The 21,055-nt window shown below is 46.0% G+C and overlaps 2 protein-coding genes across 3 annotated transcripts in view; both read right to left on the bottom strand.

Annotated features, from left to right (window-relative positions):
* The window catches only part of NASP (nuclear autoantigenic sperm protein), a 35,995-nt gene extending 35,395 nt beyond the window's left edge, over positions 1-600 (bottom strand). For both annotated transcript variants that reach the window (XM_063104636.1, XM_063104637.1), the window contains exon 1: positions 468-600. In XM_063104636.1, the coding sequence (XP_062960706.1) occupies positions 468-517 (50 nt within the window). In that variant the 5' untranslated portion in view covers positions 518-600. The remainder of the gene's footprint in view (positions 1-467) is intronic.
* Positions 601-8,222: 7,622 nt separating this feature from the next.
* On the bottom strand, positions 8,223-18,833 carry AKR1A1 (aldo-keto reductase family 1 member A1). The gene is made up of 9 exons (XM_063105293.1): positions 18,533-18,833; positions 13,510-13,599; positions 11,689-11,808; positions 11,357-11,508; positions 10,508-10,703; positions 9,842-10,041; positions 9,507-9,579; positions 9,280-9,366; positions 8,223-8,455 (listed from the first exon to the last, which is right to left on the bottom strand). The coding sequence occupies exons 2-9, from the start codon at positions 13,591-13,593 to the stop codon at positions 8,390-8,392; spliced, it is 978 nt and encodes a 325-aa protein (XP_062961363.1). The 5' UTR covers positions 13,594-13,599; positions 18,533-18,833; the 3' UTR covers positions 8,223-8,389.
* Positions 18,834-21,055: the final 2,222 nt, after the last annotated feature.

The raw sequence follows: 21,055 nt of genomic DNA, 5'->3' as shown, positions 1-21,055 counted from the left end.
ATCCTCCCTCCTCGTGCAGGTTTTTTTTTTTTTGGCGCCAAATCTCTGTTGGTTATATTCCCGCGTTGTCTAGGTACTCTATCGAAGGCGCACGGCTTGAGTGCGGGGACAGTAGGGGCGTGGGGGCAGACCTGCGAGCCAAGGCCCCGCCTCCCCGCCGACAGCCACGGGCCGGGGGAGGAAGAAGAGGGGCAGGCGATGGAGACAGCCGCCGCTGCCCCCAGCAAGATGGCGGCCGCAAAAAACGGGGCAGGGGGCGCCAGCCAACCGCCGTTACCGCTAGGGCGCGAAGCTCTCAGCAAGAAGTGGGCTTCCCCAGGGTCCAGACCTCCCCGAACAGCGACAGCTGATCAAGGATTGGCAAGTCCTCCCGCCCACCAGTCAGTCTATCACTCCCGCGGAGCCTCCATCCACCAAGTCCTCCCCGGGATTGGCCAGTGCCTCAAGCTCTCCACGGTCCCGCTTACTTGTCGGCGGAAACCAGCTCCGCGGCGGTGGCTGTGGACTCTGTGGCCATCGTTCCCCTGATGTGGTGGGCCAGTAGGCGGAAGAGAGCCTGTGAGGAAAACAGAGGGAATTTGGTATACCAGAGACTTTTTCAGGGACAGAAAATGGCAGATTGGAGACCCCGCGCGGCTTGGGCCCTCTTATATACCAGGGGCCCTCGCCCCGCCCATCTGCTTCCGGAACCTCCCCCTCGGGTTTAAAGGGCCAGGACTCAACCCCTTTCTATCCCAAGGACAACCCCCGGCCTCGCCGTCTGGCTCCGTGGGGTTCCTTCCCTCCCTGGCCCGCCTTCCCCCGCAAAAGCAACTTTCTGCTTCTTTAACAAGTCGCGTAAGAACGGGAATCTTGGTACTACAACTCCTGTTGGGGAGCCAGCCTGTGGCTTCCACAGAAAGGGAAGCAGGTGCTGCTCTGCATGTTTGGAGCTAGTAGCTGAGGGTCTCCTAACGGATACTCGAAAGGTGACCAAGAATTTCTGTCCTTACTCTCAATCGTAACGGATGGACACTCGAGAGCTGAGCACCAGTACAGCATCAACGGTTTAAACTGATCTCGATTAGAGACGCGTGGCTCTGGGTCTCAGCAACTACTGACGCAAAAAGATGCTGTCCTAGGATTGGCTGCAGCTGAAACTACCGCCCTTGATTCAAAGAGCGGGTCTGAGAAGAGATGAAGCTGGCTCCTCCCTCTGGACCCGCCTCCTTCGGCTGGCCCAATCCACTGATGCCATCCTTTTAGGCTCTACCCACATGCCAAATCTGACTAATTTAGTATTCCCAGTTGTTTTGGTCCACTCCGGGCTAAGATTTGTTGAGTGCGTACTACCTCCGCTGGGGTACTGTGCTTAGATGCTTTAAAGCTATTAGCCGTCTTATTTAACCTTAACAACAAAGCTAGTCGTGAGATCGGTGTTAGTCCCATTTCGTAGGAAAGGAAGCCAAGATTCAAGGAAGGTGTAACTTGCTCAGAAAGTTGCAAGACAAGTCGGTCGTGGAAAGCAGTGTATCTCATCTCCTTCAGCTAGCTGACTGGAAGATAACAGGCAGGCTGAAAAGATTGCACTTCCTCACAGCTGGAGCATCATCCATTCCCTTCCACCATGGCACAGGCTACGTTGATCAAAACAGGGGCTTTTGTTTCCCTACAGGTTCTGGCACAATGGCTGGGGAAAATACCTGGGGAGGATTTTTCTTCCAGTTTGTTGAGGATCAGGCAGGTTAAAATCTTTGGGGCTGTAGAGCTGGACCTGAAAGTGCCAATTCCTGTGGCAAACGGACGTGGATTCTCCTTATTAGCTGGGTGACCTGAACCAACTCATGTAGAAAAAATTAAACGTTGGGACTAGCGGGTTAGCTCAGTTGGTTAGAGCGCAGCCTTGTAACACCAAGGTTATGGGTTCAGATTCCCTTACCAGCCAGCCACCAAAGTAAAATAAATAAAAATACAGATAAATACATGAATAGAAAATGTAAAAAATAAAATACCCGTAGACAATTTTTTAAGGGTAACAAATAGTTATATGCTAGTAAGGTTGAAAATCTAATAAAGTAGCCATAGAAAAAAATAAAACAAAATTGGCACAAGAAGAAACAGAGGTGTTTAATAGACAATAAAAAAACAATTGCAGATCGTGGTCAAAGACCACTTGACCACCCCCCCAAAACGCCCATTTAATACGTGACATTAATATCTTCTTAAGAAACATTCCCAGGTACAGGTATAGGAAAAAAGCAAAAGCTTCACTGCTAATGTGCTTGATTCCAGAATTTTAAAGTATGAAAAATAAAATTACAGGCCCCTATAACTTATGAATGTCTTTCACACATCCTAAACAAAATATTAGCTAACCATACTAATTAGGGTAAGCTAAGTTTTGCTGCAGTAACAAATAACCCCAAAATTTCAATGGCTTCAGATAAGTTTCAATTTCTATTCATGCTACATTTTTGTCTCAGATCAGCTGGAGGTCCTGCTTTGTGTCATCCTCACTCTGGGTCTCAAACTGACAGAACAGTGACCATATAGAATATAGATCATTGTAGCGTTTTCAGAGGGAAAGAGAATGTGTTGTAACTCACACTCACTCTTAAAGCTTTTACCTGCAACCAACACGTATCATTTTTTCCCTCTTTTCATTGGCCAAAACATGTCATGTGACCACACCTAACACCGTGTGGGTAAGGAAAGACAACTTTTTTTAAAACATTTCATCGTACATATTTGTGGGATGCGGTGCATTGTTTCAATATATGCAAATACTGTACATTGATTCAGTTAGGGTAGATAGCACAGCTTTGCCCTCTTAGAACACCAATTCTCCCTCCATCAGCTACCCCTCCTCTCCTGGCCTCTGGTAACTATTATTCTATTCTGTACTTCTATGAGAACCACTTTTTAAAAACATTTTTTCGGATTCCACATATGAGTGAGATCATGTGGTATTTGTCTTTCTGTGTCTGGCTTACTTCACTTAACATGATGGTCTCTAGTTCCATCCAAGTTGCTGCAAGTGACAGGATTTCATTTTTTTTAATAGCTAAATAGTATTCCATATATATATACACCACAGGCTTTTTTTAATCCATTCCTCTGTTGATGGGTGTGAAGGTTAATTCTAGATGTCAACTTGGTTAGATGAAGGAATGCTGAGAAACCTGGTAAAGCAATCTTTTCAGGTGTGTCCATGAGGGTGTTTCCAGCAGAGATTAGTATGAGAATCTGAGTGGCCTGGGTGTGAAAGACCCCCCCTCAGTGTGGGTGGGAACCATCCAATCCACTGGGGGTCCGGAGAGAACAAAAGACAGAGGAAAGAGGTGAAGTTCTCTCTCTCAGTCTACTGGAGCTGGGATACACTCTTCTCTCCTGTCCGTGGACATCAGAGCTTGAGACTCTTCAGCTGTTGGGTTCCAGAACTTACACCAAGGACACCATCGGCTTCCCTGGTTCTGAGGCCTTTGGACTTGGACTGAGCCACGCTAACGACATCCAGTTTATAGACGGCCTATCGTGGGACTTTTTTTCATAGCCACGTGAGCTAATTCCCCTAATAAATCCCTCTCATATAATTATAACACATCCTATTGATTCTGTCTCTCTGGAGAACCCTAATACAATGGGTATTTAGATTGATTCAATCTCTTGGCTATTGTGAATAGTGTTGCAATGAACATGAGAGTGCAGGTGTCTCTTGGATATACTGATTTCATTTTCATCAGTATATACCTAGTAGTGGGATTGCTGGGTCATAGGGTAGTTCAACTTTTAGTTCTCCAAGGAATTTTCATACTGTTTTCCACAATGGCTATACCAATTTACATTTCCACCAGCAATGTAAGAGAGTTCCCTTTTCTATTTTCTTTCTTTTTGATAATAGCCATTCTAACTGGAGTGAGATGATATCTCATTGTGGTTTTCATTTGCATTTCCCTGATGATTAATGATATTGAACATTTTTTCATGTGCCTATTGGCCATTTATATGTCTTTTTTTGAGAAATATCTGTTCACATCCTTTACCCAGTTTTTAACAGGGTTGTTTTTTTGCTGTTGAGTTATTCAAGTTCTTATATATTCTGGATATTAGCCCCTTGTCTGATGTATAGTTTGCAAACACTTTCTCCCATTCTGTAGGTTGTCTCTTTTTGTTGATCATGTCCTTTGCTGTGCAGAAGCTTTTTAGTTTGATGTAGTCCCATTTGTCTATTTTTGCTTTTATTGCCTGTGCCTTTGTAGCCTTCATCAAAAAAGCTGCCCATTCCTATTTCATGTAGCGTTTCTGTTTTCTTCTAGTAGTTTCATAGTTTTGGGTCTTAAATTTAGGCCTTTAATCCATTTTGAGTTGATTTTTTATGTATGATGAGAGACAGAGGTCTATTTTGATCTTCAGCATGTGGATATCCAGTATTCCCAGAACCATTTATTGAAAAGGTTATCCTTTCTCCAGTGTATGTTCTTGGTGCCTTTGTCAAAGATCAGTTGGCTGTAAATGCATGGGTTTATTTCTAGACTCTCTATTCTGTTCAATTGGTCAATTCGCATTTTTATGCCAGTACTATACTCTTTTGGCTACCATAGCTTTATACTATATTTTGAAATCAGGTAGTCTGATGACTCCAACTTTATTTGTTTTGTTTTAGATTGCTCTGGCTATACAGGATATTTCATGAGTCCATACAAAGTTTAAGATCATTCTTTCTATTTCTGTGGAGAATGTCATTGATATCTTGATAGTGACTGCATTGTACCTGTAGATTGCTTTGGGTAATGTGGACATTTTGATGATATTAATTGATGGAGTTTGGATGTGTTGTCCCCTCCAAAACTCATGTGGAAATTTGATCTCCAATGTGGCAGTGTTGGAAACTGATTGAGTTATGGGGCGGATCCCTCATGAATGGATTAATGCTCTCCCTGGGGGAGGATGGGTAGTGAGTGAGTTCTCCCTCTATTAGTTCCCACAAGAGCTGATTGTTTAAAGGACCCTGGCATCTCCTCTTGCTTCCTCTCATCATGTGATCTGCTCATACCTGCTGGCTGCCTGCCACTTTCCGCCACGAGTAGAAGCAGCCTGAGGCCCATGCCAGATGCAGTTGTCCCAGAATCGTAAGCCAAATAAACCTCTGTTTTTTATAAATTCCCAGTCTCAGGTATTTCTGTTATAGCAACACAGAATGGACTAAAACATTAATTCTTCCCATTGATGAGCAGGGGATATCTGGAAAGACAACCTTACCATAAAGGAGGACCAAAACTATTTGGTGGACAGCAGTAATGATTGACACCTACCTGTGACTAACAATATATTTTTAAAGATCATGATACGTAAGATTTATCCCAGGAATGTAATAATAGTTCAACATTAGAAAACCTATCAATGTAATTTACTACAATAAAGATTAAAAGGAGAAAAATCATATGATCATCAATGTATAAAAAAATAAATTTCTACCTATGATAAAAAATAAAATTAAATAACATCAAACTTGAAATACTTTTTTATGTTTGTAAAAGCTATATATCAAAAACAAGACTGGATTGCCCACTATTACCATTACTGTTGAATTTTTTCCTGGGTATTCTATACAACCTTCTATAAGGAGAAAAATAAGAGGTATAAAGAAGTCTGGAAGAAGTACATGCAGACTTAAGGCAAAGAACTTGAAGATTAGTAATGTTGAAACGACTTAGTGTTAGGAAACCACTAAACTACTAATAGCTGTAAAATTCTAAACAATTTTTACCATGCTTTGCCATTTATTGTACCTTGCTGCTGCTTATCAGGAAGGTCCTCCTTCCTGTCCCTCACTCTCTCTCTCACGATTTTTTCTTTGGTAATGGAGAAAAATAGTCTTTTGCCTGCCTGGGTTCATCAATCCTTATATGATACTTGATACACACCAGGCCTACTCATCTTCCTAAAGCTCTCTGATTGTTGGCTATACCAACCTTTGGCCACAGGGACAATATTCTTTAGAAATATCCTCTATGATGCCTGACAAAAGCTTGCAGAAAGGGCCATTATAAATGTCTCTGGAATAGGGCTTTAATACAAAAAGTGACACCCTGGATCTGTACAAATCAAATTCTGTCATGGCAGAATTGAATGGCTCTTGACCTCATAACCATAGGTCAGGGTGTTGTTTGCACTCTTATTAACACAACTATTAATCTGTAATGCCAATTAGAAAGGGATACTGCTAAAATTAAAGAAACATTATTTATTCTGTACTTCCTTTTTTTTTTTTTTTTTTTGTCTTTTTGTGACCAGTAAGGGGATCGCAACCCTTGGCTTGGTGTCGCCCGCACCGCGCTCAGCCAGTGAGCGCACAGGCCATTCCTATATAGGATCCGAACCCACGGCGGAAGCGCCACTGTGCTCCCAAGCGCTGCACTCTCCCGAGTGCACAACGGGGCCGACCCCTGTACTCCTTTCAGAGAGGAATAACCCTTTGATTGATTTGGGTAGATCCTGGATATAGGAAAGTAAGGTGGAATGAGATTTTATTTTTTAATTTTTTATTTTTTTAAAAGATGACCGGTAAGGGGATCTTAACCCTTGACTTGGTGTTGTCAGCACCATGCTCTCCCAATTATTGAATGGTCACTACAGCAAGCCTTCTTACTCATATATCATAGTGCATTGGAAAAGTCCATTTTCAAGATACGGTTAAGTATCTTGGAGACAAGAAAAGTTGTAATGTGACTACTAGTTAATTTGAGTGGTCATCTTTGTATTACTAGCATCTGGCAATAGGTCCTCAGGAATGATTGTCAAATGACTGAGGAAGGGGATGGATTCAGACTTCTGAAGGCTGAGAAGCTACTTGTGACCAAAACACATCTGGGGCTTTGGGAGGACCACCGAAGCAGGTAGACTGGGATCTGAGTTTATCCTAATGAGATGACTCTTGGCTCGGGGGCTCCTGGATGGGTTCAGGATGGAGAATGGTCAGTTTTGGAGGCTGGGAAGTCTGAAGTCCAGGGAGGGCCTTTTCCTGGTGGTGACTACAGTGATGCAGGGTATCACATGGTGAATATAGCAGGAGCAGAGACCCAGGGTTGTGTTTTTAAGACACAAATCATGCCATGTTACTCCTACTCAAAACTCTTCCATGGCTTCCTGTTATATTATGAATAATAATTTTTAAAATTCCTAACAGTCTCCTAGGCCCTCCATTAGCAGGCCCCTACTAATTCTAGAATAATTTCATATTATTACCCTCCCACCCCTCCCCCCCACTTTTAGTTTCTGTCACGTCTTCTAGATTTTTCCAGTTTCAAGGCTTTCCTGGCAAGCTGTCCAATTTGGATAGAATGCTATTCCCACCTCCACCTCCTTTAACTAATTAATCCCTATTCATCCTTTAGATCTCAGCTGATTAAATAAGTAGGCTTCTCACCCTGCACTTCATCACACTTGTTCCAACTGTAATTAAACTAAGTATGCAATTACCTAAAGTCTGTCTCCTCAAGTAGACTGTAGGGACCTGTATTGTATGTCTTGGTTACAGCTATATCCCCAGGGTCTAGCACTGTACCTAATCCATAAGTACCCAATAAATATTTGTTGAATGAAGAGCAATGGTTGACTGGGAAACTAAAGTGAGTTGCGTGACTGGAATTTAGAGAGATTTGCCGAAAACCTTCCTGAAACTTGTTTATCACAGGGGCCTCAGGGTGTACTTAAGATAGGGCCTTAGGTGCAAAGTGACAAGCTTTGGGCCTGACTCTGCCTCTTTCAGGTCGCCTATGCACATTGACTAGTCTCTGACAGAAAAAGCCCCTCTCCCCTCCTTTCATGATTTGGCAAGCAGGGAACACCAAACTTCTGAATATAAGTTTTTTTGGCTCTTCATATTCCTAAACCTAGGAACTGACCAGGACAGGGAGGTGGGAATCCAAGGCCCAGTTCCAAAACTTCCTTGAAACCACAGGACCACACTCCTGAGGTGACCAATTTTTGGTATTCTTGGTAAGACAATTCTAATTGTCTTGGTGCAGTGCTAAGAGCTGCCACTAAATGGCGCTACTCCCCTACCATGCCTAATGCAGGATGGCAGAAGTGGAATCCAGCTGCCTGGAAATTTCCTTCAGAACCAAGAAAGATAAGTTTGGGCTTCAGGGGCAGGTCACACCCAGCATCCCTAGGTCTGTCGTGCCTGAGGGAAGCAGCTTCCATCCCAGGTTTAACCAAACAAATAAGACAAGCAAGCAGAGTGGATGCTCCAATGGCTTTATCAACCCCTTCTTTCAGGGGGCGGCAGGACCTCATAGCTGGAGAGCTGGAAGGTAAGTCAGGAAACTGAGGTCTAGTATGGGTCTTTTTTTTTTTTTTGGCAGTTTGCCAGTACAGTGATCCAAACCCTTGACCTCGGTGTTATCAATCAGTATGGGTCATTAAAGGGGTACAGAGGGTGCCCTGCATCTCTTGGAACCCTCTTCCCGTCCACCTAGAAAGAAAGACAGATAGATGACTCCATTAGCAGGAGTTGACATTCCAAAGACTCAGGGCATCTTCCTCAAATCTTCCTGAACAACCTCACCTACGTACAGCACTAAGCCAGATGGCAGTGGCCAAGACCCCAGCCTCAGAGAATGCCACAGTATCAACAGCATTCCAGGACCAAATCCACAGCCTGTTATGTTATGTAGCTGCCCCTAAGAGTTTGCAGTCTCAACTGGGATCAAGTGCCCAGGAACTATTTATTTCCCTATATGCAGCAGACTATGAGTATAATCCCACCCCACGGGGCCGGCCCGTGGCTCACTCGGGAGAGTGTGGTGCTGAGAACACCAAGGCCCCGGGTTCGGATCCCATATACGGATGGCCGGTTCGCTCACTGGCTGAGCGTGGTGCTCACAACACCAAGTCAAGGGTTAAGATCCCCTTACCGGTCATCTTTTAAAAAAAATAATCCCACCCCACCCCTCTAACAAGGTCAAGAATGCCTTCTGGGCTCCCCTCATATTATTTACTGACAGCCTTCTACATGTCAGGAATGATTCATTTTACAGATAGAAAGCTGAGATGTGGAGAAGTTAAATAACTTGTTCTAGGTTATAAGATTTCGAGAAGCAGGACTGGGACTCACAGGCTTGATGCCTTACCCTGAGCCATACTACTTGCCCGGGCACAATGAAGAGGAAAGAGACCATTAAATCCTGCCACCAACATCCTGTCCCTCCCCCAACCTGCAAGCCTGAGGCTAGATGTGGGCCAGAATCTCACCCTAAATCTCACATTCCCTGACTCTGGGGGGTGATACATCCTTACCGTAAGCATGGGCACGATATAGCGCCAATTTTTGTTGAGGGCATCTAGCTGCTTCATCTCTTCTGGGCTAAAGGTGAAGTCAAACACCTGGGAAGGGGGAGTGGGGTTCAGGAAAGCCAGTCTTGTGAGTGGAAGCTGAGGTTCCACTACACTGCCTTATTAGCCAGGCAGTTGGGGCCAGAATGTGTCCCAATGAGCTAAACAAGACAGATCCCATTACCAAGTACCTGGATGTTCTGAAGGATACGAGAAGGAGTAACACTTTTGGGGATGGAGACCACTTTCCTCTGGACCTGCCACCTAAGGTGAGGGATTAAGGTAAATGAGGAAGAGGAGTCAGTATTCATAAGCATTTTGTCCTCCATGAAGTCTTCCCTAAGCTCCTGGAGCACCTGGGCCCCATTAGACTGGGGAATGTGCCTCAGAGTAGCCTCCCCACAGATCACGTGGAAAGATCCTCAGCCTCACCTGGGCACTCAACTAAGGAAACCCTCAACCCATGCCTCCCAACCCAGGGGCCTTCTACCCTACCGAAGCCCCTTTCCCCAAGACTGCCTCGCACCTGAGCAAAATCTGAGCTGGAGATCGGCCATACTTTTCAGCCAGTGCCAGGACCACTGGTTCCTCAAGCAGGACGGGCTCATTGGGATCACGCCATGCACGATCAGAGGAGCCCAAAGGGCTATAAGCAGTCACCTCCAGACCACGTGCTTGGCAATGGGCAATCAGCTCATTCTGAGCCAGGTATGGGTGGCATTCAACCTGAACCAAGGAACAACCCATCACCATGAGGTGGCCACACCCAGCTTGCTTGTCCCCATCCAGATGTACCAACCCTCCATGGCTGACCCCCAATTTCTTTTTTTTCTTTTTTTCTTTTTTTTTTTTGTCTTTTTGTGACCGGCCGCACTGCGCTCAGCCAGTGAGCAGCGCACCGGCCATCCTTATATAGGATCCGAACCCGCGGGCGGGAGCACTGCTGCGCTCCCAGCGCTGCACTCTCCCAAGTGCGCCACGGGGTCGGCCCGACCCCCAATTTCCATTCAGCTCACTTGTCTCACCGTTCTCCACTGGCGGTTTCAAGCTCTCCCAGGGCTTCAATGCCCACCTTTATGCAGAAGACTTCTGACAACTTGCTAGCCATCTCCATTAAGAAGACCCATCATTCACTCACTCATACTCTTGTGCACACAACCCCCCAAATCACCAATGTGCTTGCTGTGCTCACCTGCAAGACAGCTGGGCGCACAGAGGCCACACTGAGTACATCATCGATCTGCCGACTGTTGAAGTTGGACAGGCCCAGAGCTCGCACCAGCCCCTTAGCCACCAATGCCTCCAGAGCCTTCCAGGTCTCCTTGTAGTGAATGGAATCGTAGCGCATGGTACCATCGGCATTCTTGGGGAAGGGGTTATCTCCCCGCCTGAGTGACAGATAGCCCCCAAGTATGGGCACAAATACAATGCTTCTGCCCTATTGACCCATCCAGCTACTCTATGTCCCATACCCCAAGTCCAAAGAGAGCAAAGGGCCAAGAATTAGGAACAGCCATGCTTTTTCATCCTTCCAGATCATAACCTGGGTGGTTAAGTCCATATGGAATGCCTAATCCCCCTCCTCTTCTTCCTAGACCCAGATTATATCTCCTCTCCTCTGGGAAGTCTTCCTTAACTCCTTCCTTCTCAGGGAGTTATATGCTCTTCCAGCCTGCTTCCAGCACAGGGTACAGTACTGATGGTAGGCTCTTCTCACATCCTCCGCTAGGATTTATAGTCATTTCTGCAACCCCAGGGCCTAGCCCCGCAGAAGGGTCAGCATATTTCCTGAATGAATAAAGGAAGCAGGTGGACCCACTCATGCACACCCTAGGGTATACATCGTGTGAAGCTGTATTCTCTTCTCTATAGCTATACTCCTGGCTGCTGTAGCAGAAAAGGCTAAGATCCCATGTTAAGCTCTTGAGCTTGCCACATAGATGAGTATTCCTATCCTGCTCTGCTGTTGTGACTTATAAGTTATTAACACTATCCCACCCAACCCCCCAACTCTGGGGATAAAGATCACGGCAAGGCTCACTCAAAGGCATGAGGCCAGTGCATCAGGTACAGGTCCAGATACTCCAGCTGGAGGTCTGCCAGCGTCTTCCGGAGAGCAGGCTCCACATCTTCAGGGTGGTGCTTGGTGTTCCACAGCTTGGATGTCACGAACAGCTCCTCCCGAGGCACCGCCTGTTGCAGGAGGCAGGCCCCATAGTTAGAAGAGCCATGGGCACCCCATCTTACCCACCCTCACCTCTGAGAAAGGAACTAGAAGGAAGCTGATGCCAGATTCCCTCCAGCTAGTCCTCAGCCCCAGCTTCAGCCTTTAAGTTCTCTCACCCCACCTCTCTCTGTAGCCCCAGTCCTCACCTTGCCCAGTCCCACGTCCTCCTTCAGGGCCTCCCCAATCTCAGTCTCGTTGCCGTAGACAGTAGCACAGTCAATGTGGCGGTAGCCGACACTAAGGGCATACTTAATGGCCGCTTTTACCTGCCAAGTGAGAGCAACAGATTTCAGCTCTGCTGGTCTGGCCAGAAAATGCTCCCCTCCCAAGGGACACTGATGGGGGGCAGGAATATACCAGGGCCATCCATGCAGTAACGGTGAGAAGATAAAAGACGGTTCTAGTTAGGGGGCCAGGAGCCTCTTCAGAGGCCCCAAATCCTTTCTTGCCCACATCCCACCAGCTTCTAAGGTTCTTTCCTACCCAAGCCATTTTGGCAAGGCCCAGCAAAAAAACCTAACTATGTTCCCAGCATATAGCATAAAGAAGACTTTAGGAAATATTTTTTGAGTCAGAAGAGGGATGGGTAAATAGGCAGAGGAAGAGACAGGTCCGCAGCCCTGAGGAGCTGGTTAGAGAACCATGATTACAGAAAAAAAATTCCCACACAGGGAGAGACCCTCAGGAAGCCATGTAGACAAAGTGGGCTTTGGGAGCTCAGGCCAGCAAAAGAGGAGAGAAGGAGAAAAAATTAAGGAAGGCAGAGAAGTGAAATGGAAACTGGGCCAGAGCCCCCTGATGAGAGAGAAAAAAGCAAGCATCAAGTAGGAGGATGTGTCAATTTGCTAAAAATCAGACTAGAAATGTGGCATCAGAAGCAGCACCCAAGGGTACCAGACCCTTGCTGCAAAGCACCCAAAGCTCTTGTTTTGAGTGCCTGGCACAACATTCAAGATCCCCATCTGGGTGCAGCTCTTATCTATCCAGACATATTCCCCTTACCCCTGACCTGACTCCTGCTGCTCTGTTCCCCACTCCCACTCTGGCCCTGGCTCTGGTCTCCACCCCCTGCATTGACCTAGCTCCTGGACTTGTCCCCAGGCTGTGTCAACTACCTATCTAGAGCACAAGGTCCCTGTCTCCAGGGTCCTAGGCAGCTGTAGGGAGGAAAGCAAAGGGGAAAACAGGCAGAGGTCATCTAACCACACCATAAATACCAGCCTAAATCCCAGATAGAAGAGGCTGTTCTCCCTGCTGGAGCTTCTGCCTAACTTAATCCCCAAACTTCTAACTTTGACTTGGATTTCCAAAGAACAAGGAAGAAGCCCTGGAGAAATGCCCCACCCTGGGTGTGAGTTGAATCTCATAGTTACATCAACCCTAAGAAAGCAGGTCTCCATTCCCAGACTCCTCTTGGCTGGGAGGGTCTACACCAGGTGTCAGGAAATTACCACTTTTTTTTTTAAAACAGCCCTTGACATAAGAATAGCTTTTACATTTTTAAATGGTTACTTATTAAATGGTTATATAAATATATAATTACCTCCATTTTGTAACTTGTCCAGCAAAATCTAAAATATTTCAAGAAGCCCAGTGTGGGAGAGGAGACATGATCACAGCACAGGGTGGTAAGTGTTGCATTAGCTGTCATAGCACAGGGCTGGGCACAGGGGGGAGCCCCATGTCTGCCTATTGCACTCAGCACAGATCCAGTTAAAGAGAGCTATCCTTCCTATGCTCTTGGCCCTGCTGGGCTCCTCAGACCCTCCTGAGTCAGCTGCGGAAGCCAAGGGCTCCTTGTTAGTACCTTCTCCCCTTACCTCTTCCCACTGCCCTCCAGGCCTCATCCTCACTGGAAGTGGAAGATAGGGGTGGGGCTGCCGAGGAAAATGCAGTGTTCCTCTCCCAAATCCTGCCTTTTTCCTAGCAGAGGCTCAAAAGCCCCCTCCTCTTCCATCATCCCTTACCTGTCCAGGCTCACTCTTCCAGGTGCCCAGACCAATCAGAGGCATCTTCTGCCCAGTGTGCAGGAGGACACAGGAAGCTGCCATTGTCCCCTAAAACACAAATGGGAAGAGAATGATGTGGGAGTTAGTTCTGTTGCTTGGGCCTCAGCCAGCCACTGGTTAAGAACCCTGCAAAACATGGGCCAGGAAGGAGGTGGGAAGAGGGAACAGATGTGACGAATAAACACATGGTTGTATATATGCCTGTGAGCAGAGGCTGTAGAAATAGGGTGCCCCAAACCAACAGAGCCAGTAACTCCTAAACAAACACTAACCACTCCTGCCCTTCTGTCTACCAGGCCAAATATCTGTGCTAAAGAGCTCTGATACCTAAAAATAAAGGTGGGTGGCTCCCCAGAAGTATCCAGCCTTGACTAAATAAGGTCCCAAGCCAGTATAAGATAGGAAAAGGCCATTACAAGACAAAGCAAGATCAGGTGACAGAATATGCCCCAAAAGGAGCCAATTTTCTGAGGATGAAATGACTGTTCCTAGGAGGTTGTTCAGCCATGCTGGTGGGCCTGAGTACGCTCCTACACGGGAGGTATGCCATTTTTTAGAGGAAAAAATAGGCTCAGAGAGGTGGAATTGTTTGCCCCAAATCAATATCTAAGAAGTGGCAGATGCTGATAACACCAAAGTCCAGGGTTCAATCCCTGTACTGGCCAACCACCAAAAAAAAAGAAGTGACAGAACCAAGGATCCAAGGAGGAGCTAATAAAAAAACGCAAACACAGACCTGTAAATATAGAAAGTGCTTGGGTACTTCAAAAAGTCCATAGAAAATTAGAATTAAAAGATAATACAAATCTTTCCATGAACTTTTTTTTTTTTAAGATGACTGGTAAGGGAATCTTAACCCTTGGCTTGGTGCTGTCAGCACCACGCTCTCCCATGTGAGCGAACCGGCCATCCCTACATAGAATCCGAACCTATGGCCTTGGTGTTATCAGCACCACACTCTTCAGAGTGAGCCACGGGCCGGCCCCTTCCATGAACTTTTTAAAGTACCCTTGTGTATGAGGTGTGCCTCAAAACAGACACATGTACGATGTGCTACAGAAAAGGAAGCAAATCCTGTAGGGCAAGGACTAAGGAATATTGACATTGGCTTTTTAGTGTGTTGGACTTTCCCAGGAGTCAAGGGGGAAGTCTTTCCAGGAAGGGGAAACTAGAAACATAGCTTCAGTACAGCAGAATAGTAGTGAATTACAGATACAAGAAAATTTTCAATTGAACAAAACAGGTAATTGGAGCATCTCTCTTTGGAAAGCTATGAAAAGCAGAAGTCTCCAAATGGCCTAAGAACACTAGATTAGTCAGCAAATGTTGAATGTTCCAGGCCTTGTTTCCGGGAGACACACATATTTATTTATTTTTATTCATTATTTTTTTTTTTAAGGCCCATCAAGTGAAGCAGTGGGAGTGAAGAAGGAACAAAGAAATCTGTAACTGCTCGTGATGAATTAGTTGTAAACATCACTGCACCTGAACCAGCCAAGACACACATTAAGATAGGGTCCTTGCCCTCCAGTTTATGGCCTGGTGTTGGGGGGGAGGGGGGCAGACAGATGCTATCAGTATAATGTGATAAGAGCTTTGACCAAAATCTGCCCAAGAGCTGCACAAAGACTGAAAGAAAAGAGTAACGTGACTAGGATGGCTTCTTGGAGGTGATACCTGAGTCAAGTCTTAATGAATGAAGAGGAGTTATTCAAGTGAAAGCAAAAGGAGAATGTTCACCCCAAGAACCAATGGCGGAGAAATAACCTTCTCCCTTTATCTCATCAGTACCATAAATATCACTCTATTGATTTTATTGCCAACAATATCTTTATAAATATAACCTTTGTTTCCAAATTCTGAAAGGACATATGGTAGAAAAGGTAATAAGACAAGTAGTGAACATAACCAATATACCAAAATTATCTTTCCTAATACTTCTGACCCAGGAAGAATTTTATAGTCTGGTATAACCTGATTATGGAAACAACTCTCTTCTGCTAAAACAAAAACAAAAACTATTCAATCTAGACAGCAAACCACAGATTGATGAGGGCAATACTCTTTGTAACCAAACTTCCCAGGGACACAAACTTCTCAGGGATCAAACAAGCATGTCTGGACTTCACAGGAGGAAGCAATAGGCCATCAGGGTCTGTGGCTGGTTTCCTGGGCTTGATGCCCAAACATCAACCTGTTAGCCTCTAACAGATTTCCAAGCATACATGGGAGGGCTCTGAAATTACACCAGTGTGAAACCTTGAACAAAAACATTGCCTAACAGGAAAATGAAAAAGAAACCTGAATCTTGTTTCTCCCTTTCTTTTGCTGGTGAAACTGAAACCCTAAAGGGCTAATGGCTGTGGGACAGGGATCAAAGAGGTAGGAAGGCCTGACAAAGATCTGCAAAGAACAAGAGTTCCCAAGGGGGGGAATGGAAGGGCCACACAGATGTTTTTCTCTGGGACACAAAGTCATCCTCAGCCAGCTCTTGACTTTCTCGTCTTCTGCCTGAGGCAATGGCTTTCCAGCCTAGCCCTGCATTAACTGACTCCAGGCTCTGAGCTTGGCAGTAACTGGCAGCACTCAGAAACCCTCATGTTATCTTGAGGTGTAAAAGAGAGAAGCTGGGTACACGTGGGGAAGGGAGGAAGAAGGTAGCATCAGGACTCAGGTCTTATTATTCCCAGCTTGGCACCTAGTTTCCTTCTCTCTGGGATTCAGTCTTCCCTTCTCAAAGGAGGGCTCCATAGTTGCTGCCTGGATGTAGGGACACAGGAAAAAGAAGAAGCAGTATTTAAATACATGTTTCCTGGCTGCATGGGCTTTTTGTCTGACTCTAACAAGTGTTGGTGTCCCTCAGGGTTTTGTCCTAATCCTCTTCTCACTCTCTAGTTGAGTTCATATCTTCAGTTACCACCTTAAGCCCTGATTCTTTCCACTCCAGTTCTGTATATTCAACTCCCTCTGGACCTCTTTACCAGTATGTTCCATTTGTATCTGAAACTCAACATGTCCCAAACTGTATTCATCAAATCCAGCAGCAGAGTGCAGAGGGATCTGTTCAGGCTTTGAGATCAAACAGGCTTGGGTTTGAATCTCAGCTCCACTATTTTCAAGAGACACTATATCTAAAGCACCTTACACAGTGACTGACTCATGCTCTTCTTTCCTGTATATTCACCAGGGACCCAAGGCCCTGGATAACAAGTGTTAAAGAAATCAGACTGTTCACAGTAAAAGCCATGGGGCCTTTAAAAAAGCCTTCTGAAGAAAGCCCTTGCCATTCCTTTGAGGCATTTCTGAGTATTATCAAATTATGGTTTTCATAGGTAGTTGGGGAGGTTAGCATATCTCCTCCTGTACTTCTGAAGAAGGCAGCTTGGAAAAGCACAAAATATGTAATGTTGACTCAGATTTTGGTCTGTTTGGCTGGGCTAAAAATCCTATTAATACTTGTAAATATAGAAAATGATACTGTTTGCATTAAAATGTAATGTAAGACCTAAGACTGCAATAATATTTCATGTATTTCTTGATGTATATGAAAAAAAATTAAAATTTTTTTAAAATTCCTAAATCTTTCCCCCTTCCATCCACATCTACTTCCACTGCCACTTCCCTAACCCTGACCACCAGCATCCCTCACCTAAAACCACTGACCTCTCTGCTTCCAGTGTGGCCCCTCTTCCCACAATCCATTCACCAAATCTGACCACGTGACTCCCAGTCTCAGACTGTTCCAGCAGGTCTCCTCTACCCTCAGGATAAAGTCCAGACTCCTTCAAAACCTGGCTCCCACCTTCCTCATTTCTCCACCTCCTCATTTCAGACTCCATGTTCCAGACTACTTACTTGACTCCACACTTTTCTTTCCCAAACCTTACCCTTGCTTGGCTAACTGCTGCTTATCCTTCAGCTAGCACTTCAAATTTCTGACTGCTCCAAGGTACTAATAGCTTGGACACATCACTGCATTTTTCTGTTTATATGTGTTTCCCCCACAAACCTTGGTACTCCTTGAGGTCGGGGCCTGTCACCTGAATTCCTCACTCCTACAGTGCCTGCCCCATACATACACACATAAGTGTACACACACACACACACACACACACACACACACACACACACACGCGCTAACGGGGGTAGCGGGGGAGAGATCTCGACAGCTGGAGTTTGGCCAGCTGGAGAAGTGTGTGAGAAAGTCACTGCCTCCATCACCTTCTTCCTTTACTTCTTAGGAAACCTAGAAAAAATCATCTCTGGAGAATATCAAAGCACTTTACTATCTTCAGCAAAAAATCCCAGTGGCTCCAGACAGGCTCATACTGAAATTGCTCCTGTATTACAGAAGAGGAAACTGAGACCTTGGAATAGAAACACGCTTGATCAGAACCATGAAGACTGTTCCAGGGAAGTCCTGCAGCCCTGAGTATGGACAGTCTGAAGGAAAGAGTTAATTAACAGTAACCCGAGCCGGTGGAGGTTCAGATCCAAGTCTCACTTTAACAGAGCTCTGGAGCAACAGAATAACATGCCCAGCTTTCCCAGACCCAAGCCAGGTGCCTAAGCAAGTGAATTCTCCACCCTTCCCGCCGCTTCTGAGAAGCAATGCTGCACCTCCATAGAAAAGCCAGAGCGCCTGGAAAAACCGTGTAGGTAGGCGAGCAAACAAAAAGAAGATGGCAACTAAAACTTACAGAGCATTTAATATGTGCAGGGCGCTTTCAAAGCTTTCTCTCACTTAATTCTCGCTACAGCTCTGATGTAGGAACTCATTTTACCACTGAGGAAACTGAGGTTCAGAGAAACTGAGAAATTATCCAAGATCATACAGTGTAGAAGAGGAAGGGCTCAAATCCGAAACCAAGTCTGGTCGCCTCCAAAGCTCCACTCAATCCTGGGGTCGCCCCCCTCAGTAGTAAAGGATCGAGGCTATCTCCTGAGAGAAAAAGATGGGCCAGCCGCAGGAGAAACTCACCTCAGCAGGAGCACAGAGCGAGAACCGGAGAGCGTGGCCTGGGCTCAGGTATGCACTCTGCTAGGGACCCGAAGGGCCTCAGCTCAGGTCTGGCGGTGATGAGGAAGCGCCACCCAGAGGGAGGGACAGCGAGCGGGCATCCGGGATCACGCGCAGGGTGGGCCGGGCCCGCCCCCGCCCCCGCCTCCCGGGAAGGCGCTGAGGATGGAAGCCAGGGTGGGAGGCTGCACCGTCCCCGCCCCTGAGTGCTGGAGGTCGCTTGGCCAGAGCTCCGACACTCACTCCACCACACGAGTTTGGAGAAGTGACCCGCACAGAGAAGCTGACGTCGCCCGCCGCGTGGGTGACCCTGGGGGCGGGCCAAGCCGCGCCTCTCGCTGCCCCACATTGCACCGCGCGCCATGGCGATGCCGCTCCGCGCCGCTGGCGTTCCCTCGGCAGGAAGGTCGTAGGTGCCACGTGGAGAGTTCTCCTGGTGTCTGCCCTCCCTTCGGATTCAAACCCCCAGCTCTTGCTCCATTCTCTCCCTAGAGTTGGGTTGGCCGGGTTCCCAGAGTTCGCCTAAATTGGCCCTGTTATTTAGTTCAGGCAGACAGGCCCAGATAGCAGCCACAAAACAAAGGCTGACCAGAACAGAGGAGACTTTGGGTCTTCAAACTCCAGACGCTAGAAAGTTCCTGGTCTTTCTGTATGCACCTTGGACCCCAGCTCCGCATTTATGTGCCAGGCACCGTGATAAAGACTTCATAAACACAATTTTATTGAATCCTTGCAACAGCCCTGGAAGAGGAATAGTCTTTTATTTTTACTTCGTACAAACTTTTTTTCTTGTAGTATAGCATACATAAATACCGAAAAGTACTAAAATCTTAAATGTGTACAGCTCTATGGTTTTTTTTTTTTGTCATGTAACCATCATCCAGGTGAAGATACAGATGTAACGAGCACACCAGAAGCCTGTGAGGAAGATATCATGAGCCATTTTACCATATTACAGATTGGACAGACCCAGCAAGTTTTAAGGTATTTATAACCTACCCAAAGTCACACAGCTATGAAATTACAGATTTGAGATTTGAAATAGCCTTTGCTGTTTGGGCTGAGAGGTGTCCTGCATTTATGTGTTTTTCTTGGCGTGGGTGGGCAAGACCGGGTTGTCTGCGTGTAGCTCTGTCTCTCCCCACACCTCCACTACCCTAGTATCCCTGCCCCACTACTACCCCAGAGCCACTTTCCATCTTTTTCGCATCCCGGGCATCTTTTTCGCATCCCAAGATTACTCCGCACTGTCTCCCCAATATAAGTGATATCCTGATGGAGCAAATGTCCACCGTGTCACACCATCTAGCCTCTCATTAAGACACTCAGATTCTAGTTTACGGGATCAAAATTTAGGATCCCACAAACATCTTAGCCCAGCAAAGACTTACCGTGAAGAGAGGCATGCTATGTATCTTTCACTCACTACTCCCACCATCTTTTGCAAGGTCTGATGGACTCCGTCCATTTTTTTTTTCTGCTGAGTAGGATTTTTTAAAAGTCTGAAGTGCAACAATCAGGTAGTGACCTTGCCAACTGCTGAGTCATTGTTGTAACCCAGCCCTCCTCCTTCCCAAACTCTAGGATTTCTGCTGTTAGTTCTGGCCATAGGGGTTGTGTAGAGCTAGGGCTGGGGCTTGAGCTCACAGACCCCTCGCCCGTTTTCCAGACTGGGTCACAAACCCTTCACATGCAGGTTTATGAGCTAGGTAACAGGAAAAAGGTCCTTGGAGCCGTAGGTGAAGAAAGAATAGTCTTTATTCAGCACACACACACATCTAAGAGCTAGGCAGTCCCGAGAGGAACAGATACTCAGCTACTACAGGCAAAGTCCAAAGAAAAACTGAGCAGCTGACAGCAAAGTAAACATGCTCTATTTTTAGCCAGGAGCTCTACTGGCCAGCTGCTGCTTCACAAACTGAAGAACACACAGTAGCAACAAACTAAAAAGATATATTGGCAAGCATGTACACTAACTCCACCCACACACAACTTGTTTACAAAGTATGTGCTGTACCACCCCCAACTGGGCCTGAGAAGAGGGGGCCTGACTAAACTAGTTTCCTCACAGGTTGTTACGTGCAAGGCACAACCCAAGAGTTTCCAGAGCAATAGTCGTCCATTTGAAGGTGTGTTGTTTTGTAAAACATTCTTGAGAACATACCCCTTTCACAATCACCTTCTCCCATTTTACAAGACATGTTACCTCAGTTAGCTGCACTGTCCCAGTTTAAAAATCTTGAGGCCACTAAACAGACTCTTGGAAATACTGGTGGCTTTAATGACTAGATCATAAACCCTTAGGCAAGTTGTTTCAATTTTTGTTTTGAAAACTATTGGTAAAGGCTGGCAGACCATTAAAAATAATTTTAGATGATAGATTTTGTGATTTGTGGCATATGACTTGGAAAGAATTAAAACAATCCTGTGACATTGCTTTAAGAAAACTTCTATTTTCATCCACTTATTTATGTGAACAAGTAT

Source organism: Cynocephalus volans, chromosome 8, assembly GCF_027409185.1.
Source record: "Cynocephalus volans isolate mCynVol1 chromosome 8, mCynVol1.pri, whole genome shotgun sequence".
Classification (NCBI taxonomy): Eukaryota; Metazoa; Chordata; class Mammalia; order Dermoptera; family Cynocephalidae; genus Cynocephalus; species Cynocephalus volans.
This window is presented reverse-complemented; position numbering and strand designations above follow the sequence as displayed.